Raw genomic sequence first — 6,257 nt, 5'->3', positions numbered from 1 at the left:
ATCTGCATGTATCAGTTAGTACGTCCAGCTTGCCCATGCAAGGGCGGGAGCTGCTAAGTGCAATTAATTATGTACCCCCCGCCGTCGTAATTAGACTGTCTCTAATCAAAAAACAGATGCAAACACATATTTTTTGTAAGAGAGAGTGGAGTCATGAGTCATCGTCCAGTCGTCATCCGCCATGCACTTGAATGCACCAATAAAAGAAGGCGATGCGTCCCATCAATGCCACACCCATGATTAATTGATTGCTAAATGATGGTGGACCCGACGTCAGGGCGTTTATGACCACACCACCGAACGGGTGTCCCAGCGTGTCGACTAGCTAACGGACAACGCTGTATTTGTACAAAAGTAAATGCATACTGACCCATAAATGAGAGCGTATAGCGGGCGTATCCCGGCTAAGAACAAATAAAACACTGTGCCGTATTTGCTAGTGGGGAGGAGTTGCTATATTAGCTGCCGATCGCGACGCGCTGCCGACGCACGAGATAACGACCTCGCGTGGCCGCATGTCCTCAAAATTCGCGTCGATTTATATTCGATAAATACAATAGACTACTTCGAAATTATAGACTTTCCACCCGAGTATACACACTTTTGATCTAGATATTGTATTTCAACTCGATAATATGGATTAGAAACCATGTGTCCGGACAATATAAGACTCTCAACTCATAAAACCACGAACGTTTTACTCTAGATGATCACACCTCCTGCTTACGAAAAAGTATAGGAATTTCCTTGGAAAATAACAACCCTTGGCCTTTGGCTTTTGAAATGAACATCGAAGGCATCAGCGATTTTTTCAAAAGTAATTATTCCATGGTTGCTGTGCAACGAACGCAGGAATAATCCTAGCAGAGGAACCCACGTGGTTGGTGGGTCCGTATGGGCATGCATGCAGGACGCAGCCAATCAACGATCGGCAGGGAGAAAGCGACGTCGCATCGTTGGGCGGGCCGACACCGGGACGTGGTGGCAGAAAAAGAGAGGGCCGCGCGGCATTATCGTCCAGGGCGCGCCAGGGGAAACCGCGTCGACCGCCACCGCAAACAGCAAACGCCATGAAGCCCCCCGGCCGCCTCGCCGCCGCCGCGGCCGCCGCGCTGCTCGTCGCGGCGTCGCTGCTCGTCGCCACCCTCCTCACCTCGCCGCTGCCGCTGCTCCCGCTGCTCCCGTGCCTGCCTGCCGTCACGGCGCCCTCGGGCGACGGGTACGCGCCCCCCGGCCTCGCCGCGCTCGCCGACGCCGTCCTCTACTACGCCACCACGCCCACCGTCCCGCAGCAGTCGCACGCCGAGATCTCGCTCTCCCTCGCCGTGCTGCGCCGCCGCGCGCCGCTGCGGCTGCTGGTGTTCGGGCTCGGCCACGACTCGCCGCTCTGGCACGCGCTCAACCCCGGAGGCGTCACCGTCTTCCTCGAGGAGGACCCGGAGTGGTACCGCATCGTGCGCGCGCAGTCGCCGTTCCTCCGCGCGCACCTCGTCAGGTACCGCACGCGCCTCGACCACGCCGACATCCTCTTCCGCTCCTACAAGAACTTCCCCTCCTGCGTCCCCGGCGCCGACGGCGACGGCGCCCCCTTGCGGGTCCGCGCCAACGCCGAGTGCCCGCTGGCGCTGCACAACCTGCCGCCGGAGGTGTACCAGAACGAGTGGGACATGCTCATGGTGGACGCGCCCAAGGGGTACTTCCCGTCGGCGCCCGGCAGGATGGCCGCGATATGGACCGCCGCGGCGATGGCGCGGGCGAGGCGCGGCGAGGGGGACACGGACGTGTTCCTGCACGACGTGGACCGCAGGGTGGAGAGGATGTACGCCGAGGAGTTCCTCTGCGAGAGGTTCCGGGTGGGAGCGACCGGCCGGCTCTGGCACTTCAGGATCCCGCCGGTGTCACGGCGGAACGCCACGGCGGCCGGCGGCGACAAGAGGCCTTTCTGCTGACGATGCACGTTTCCGAGGGGCGTTTTTAGGAGATGGCCTCATCGGTGCAAGTGTCAAGCCCTGCTGCTGTTCTGCTACCATGCTCTCTTTATTGATTGTACTGTGCATGTCGGGCACAGCACAGCACACGGTATGCTCATGTGCTCAGTTGACAGGTGTAGTAATTAGGCGCTTTGCTTGCTGCAAAAATATACTGTATGAAATAATAAGGGACCTCACGTGTCCTTTTTTTTTTGGGTGAAGGGGCCTGGTAGAAGTGGGTCTGTTTGTTACTCCCTCCGTCCCATCCCATAATATAAGCAGGTTGTAAGCATTTGAATATTATATTTTTGTTGAGTTGAAAAAGAGGAAAATGATAGATAAGAGAAACGAGTTGCAGGTTAAGAGTCAGCTGCAGACAAAAAACTCTGTGAAATTGTGAGGTGAGCTATATATTAATTAAGAGCACATAGTCTTTGCGATAATTGGCTCTATTATTATTCTTGCTCTTAGTGGATGAGTGGAGGAGCAGTGAATCTCAAATATAAGGTAACGGTGGCCAAATACGATGCTAGCGAGTGGCATGGCTGACAACTGTAAAACAGGTGTATACGATGACTGTACCACTCGTCCACTCGTCGACAAATACTTGCGATAGTTGAGCAAAGATGTTTTAATTGGTTCGGCCACGACTATTGGTCAAGCGTGACGTAATCCCGTCGAGAGGTGTCGCATTGGGTACAAGACTGTCAAGTCAGAACCATGCAGACCACTGACACGAGATGACTCCCTTTGGCGATCCTTCTGATCTGAGCAGGGCACTCAGAGCTTTTTTTTTTTTTTGCCCAAGTTTAATCCGAATGAAATTTGAAACCCGGAGAAATCTTCACCGACTTCGTATCAGAATGGGAATTCTAAATGGGGATTTGTTGATGGAAAAATGTTCAAAAATGGTATGTTGGATTGGGAATATCTTATTAACCGGAGACAAGGAGACTTTGACTAATGCCTGCTTGAGCAGTATCCCTTTGTATATGTTTTGTTTTCTTGAAACTCCAAAAGGCTCTTTGAAAAGGATGACCACTCATAGAGTAAGAACCGTGTGGCAAGAAAGCAGGGATAAAACAAATGTTATCCGGTCAACTGACATGTAGTTTGTATGTCTAAAGCCCGTGGACGATTGGGAGTACTTGATCTTCAAGCTATAAATCAAAGCCTTTTTTGGTAAAATGGTTGTGGAATCTGGAAAACTCTGAAGGATGTGGCAGACTCTGCTAAGCATGAAGTATTTGAGAATTAAAACTCTATCAAGCTTAATGAAGGAGAGCGGTGATTCACATTTCTCCGAGGACTGATAAAAGTTAATGCACCATTTTGCCGAAACATTGTAAGGATTTTAGGAGAAGGTAGGATTTTTTTCACAAATGTGAACTAATTTTAAATTGAAACAATTGTTTAAAAATGCAAAACAATTCTCGAAACACGAAGATTCTAAAATTCTCAGTTTTTTTGAAGATATTGAACATTTTCTGAATATTTTGTGATTTTTTAAAACTAAAACTAAAGAGAAGTAGGAAAAATGAAAATAATAAGAAAATGAAAACTAAATAATGAAAAAAACCGTATATAAAGATGGAAAAATGATTTATATATACCTATAATAATAAAGAGGCTATTGCTATTTGCGGTACGTCATGGAAATTGCCTTTAAAGCTGGAAAATATTGCCCACCAATGCCACCTATAAGTGATAAAAAAACGTTTAACACATGAGAATCCCCCGCCTGGGCCAGCCCATGCAGTAGAGACCTCCTATACTGCGCTCTGCATGCAGGGAGAAGCTGCGTCCGTTAGGGCAGGCCCATGTACGGGCGGCCTGTCTTTTAAAATTTTGTTTTGTATATTTTTCTTTTCTGTTTTCATTTTTTTCTACTCTAGATAATTTGGGACTTCAAAAAAGTTCCAATTTTTTTAGAAATGAAAATTTTGAAATAAAATATTTAATAAATCATAATATATTTTTGGTGTCAGAAACGTTCTTATATTATGAGACATAGGGAGTACTATATATGGCCACTATATTGCTATAGATGACATGAAAATAAGCTACAGCCAATAGTTGGCTCTATTATTATCCTTGCTCTTAGTGGATGAGTGGAGGAGCGATGAATCTCAAATATAAGGTAATGGTGGATATTTGTCTTTGATCGGGTTGACCGGATATGATGCTAGCAAGTGTCATGGTCAACAACTGTAAAATAGGTGTGTACGATGACTGTACCACTAGTTGACAAATATTTGCGATAATTGAGCCAAGCTGTTTTAACTGGTTCGGACACGACTATTGGTCAAGCGTGACGTAATCCCGTTGAGAGGTGTCGTCTCGGGTATGAGATTGTCAACTCAGAACCATGCCGACCACTGACACGAGATGACTCCCTTTGGAGATCCTTCTGATCTGAGCCGGGCACTTGGAATTTTTTTTGCCCAAGTTTAATCCGAATAAAATTTGAAACTAGGAGAAATCTCCACCCAACTTCGTATCAGAATGGGAATTCTCAGTGGGGATTTGTTGAGAAAAAAAAGCTAAAAGAATGGTATGTTGGATTGGGAATATCTTATTAACTGGAGACAAGGAGACTTTGACTAATGCCTGCTTGAGCAGTATCCCTTTGTATATGCTCTCTTTTCTTGAAACTCCAAAAGGCTCTTTGAAAAGGATGACCACTCATAGAGTAAGAATCGTGTGGTAAGAAAGCAGGGATAAAACAAATGTTATCCGGTCAACTGACATGTAGTTTGTATGTCTAAAGACCATGGAGGATTGGGAGTACTTGATCTTCAAGCTATAAACCAAAGCCTTTGGTGAAATGGTTGTGGAATCCGGAAAACTCTGAAGGAATGTGGCAGACTCTTCTAAGCATGAAGTATTTGAGAATTAAAACTCTATCAAGCTTAAGTAAGGAGAGTTGTGATTCACATTTGTGCTGAGGACCGATGAAAGTTAATGCAGCATTTTAAATAGAAGAAGCCCTGACTGTAGAACAATTGTTCTACGGTATTTTCATTAATAAAATGGTAGGTACAAATATGTTACAAAAAATAAAACAAGGAGCATAGCTCTCTCAGCCAATCCCGGCTCTAGGAATCATGGGCATACCCATTAAAGATTAATATCAGTCCATTCTTTGATCTTATCCGCTTTGCCCTCTTTGGCTCGGATTTGCACAGCCCAAAGTTCTTCAGACAGATAAAATTTCCATGAATCAAATAGCAGGTGGCGCAAACCTGAAGATCTTGTCATTTCTTACAGACCAAATACCCCAGCAACTCATAACTATAATATCGAGTGCCACTTCTTTCGGAAGGTGATTAGAAATGAATAGAATCGCATCAAAAGTGGATATACCTAATAATGCAGCATTTTCAGAGAAACGTTGAAAGGATTTTAGGAGATGGTAGGATTTTTTTTTTTGATGAATGCGAACAACTTTGCAGTCCAAACAATTTTTTAAAAATGCGAAATTTTTCTGGAAACACGAAGAATTTCTAAAATTCTGAACATTTTTGAAGATATTTAACATTTTCTGAATATTTCGTGATTTTTTTAAAAAGAAAAGGAATATTAAAAAGAAATAGGAAAACGATAAAAAATTTAAAATAAAAAAATGAAAACTAAAAAAGAGAGAAGAAAACCGTATACAAAACTGGACAAATGATTCATATAAGAAATAAAAGAAAAAGACCCGGTAAAAGTGGGACGAAATCTTGCAGAACGTTCCTAAAACCGGAAGCGTGTGCTAGCACTAAGTGGGCCGGTCCACTCTGCTCGCGATACACCGGAAGTGTGTGCTAGCATGTGGCGTAGATGCAGTACATGTGAGAGATCTACTCCCTCTGTCCCATAATATAAAAATGTTTTTGTCACTGCACAGAACGTTCCTAAAACCGGAAGCATGTGCTAGCACTAAGTGGGCCGGTCCACTCTGCTCGCGATACACCGGAAGCGTGTGCTAGCATGTGGCGTAGATGCAGTACATGTGAGAGATCTACTCCCTCTGTCCCATAATATAATAATGTTTTTGTCACTGCACTAGTGTCAAAAACGTTCTTATATTATGGAACGGAGAAAGTATGTCCAAACCTAATCAGAGATTGGTTTGCGCGGCTGCAGCCGCATCAACCATTGCCCTTCGTGAATGGAACAGCACCACGCCGTGTTTGCATTTCAATACCGTGCCGTTGCTACCGCTCTATATATAGTGGTTGTACCGTCCGACTACATATATAATGATCAAAGGTCAAGCTTGTCTTACATCCGGCCTGTGAT

The 6,257-nt window shown here is 45.4% G+C and overlaps 1 protein-coding gene across 1 annotated transcript; it reads left to right on the top strand.

Annotated features, from left to right (window-relative positions):
• The first annotated feature begins 709 nt into the window (after positions 1 to 709).
• On the top strand, positions 710 to 2,273 carry LOC125546104 (arabinogalactan O-methyltransferase 1). Its single transcript, XM_048710246.2, has one exon. It carries the CDS (start codon positions 1,071 to 1,073, stop codon positions 1,947 to 1,949), a length of 879 nt encoding a protein of 292 aa, XP_048566203.2. The 5' UTR covers positions 710 to 1,070; the 3' UTR covers positions 1,950 to 2,273.
• Positions 2,274 to 6,257: the final 3,984 nt, after the last annotated feature.

The sequence above is a fragment of the Triticum urartu genome, chromosome 3A (genome assembly GCF_056163025.1).
Source record: "Triticum urartu cultivar PI428250 chromosome 3A, HENAU_Tu73, whole genome shotgun sequence".
NCBI lineage: Eukaryota > Viridiplantae > Streptophyta > Magnoliopsida > Poales > Poaceae > Triticum > Triticum urartu.
Note: the sequence above shows the minus strand (reverse complement) of the source record. Positions and strands in the feature narration are given on the sequence as shown.

Bases quoted from the DNA above. Each gene is read 5' to 3' on its own strand.
- LOC125546104 (XM_048710246.2), top strand. From the start codon at position 1,071: ATGAAGCCCCCCGGCCGCCTCGCCGCCGCCGCGGCCGCCGCGCTGCTC.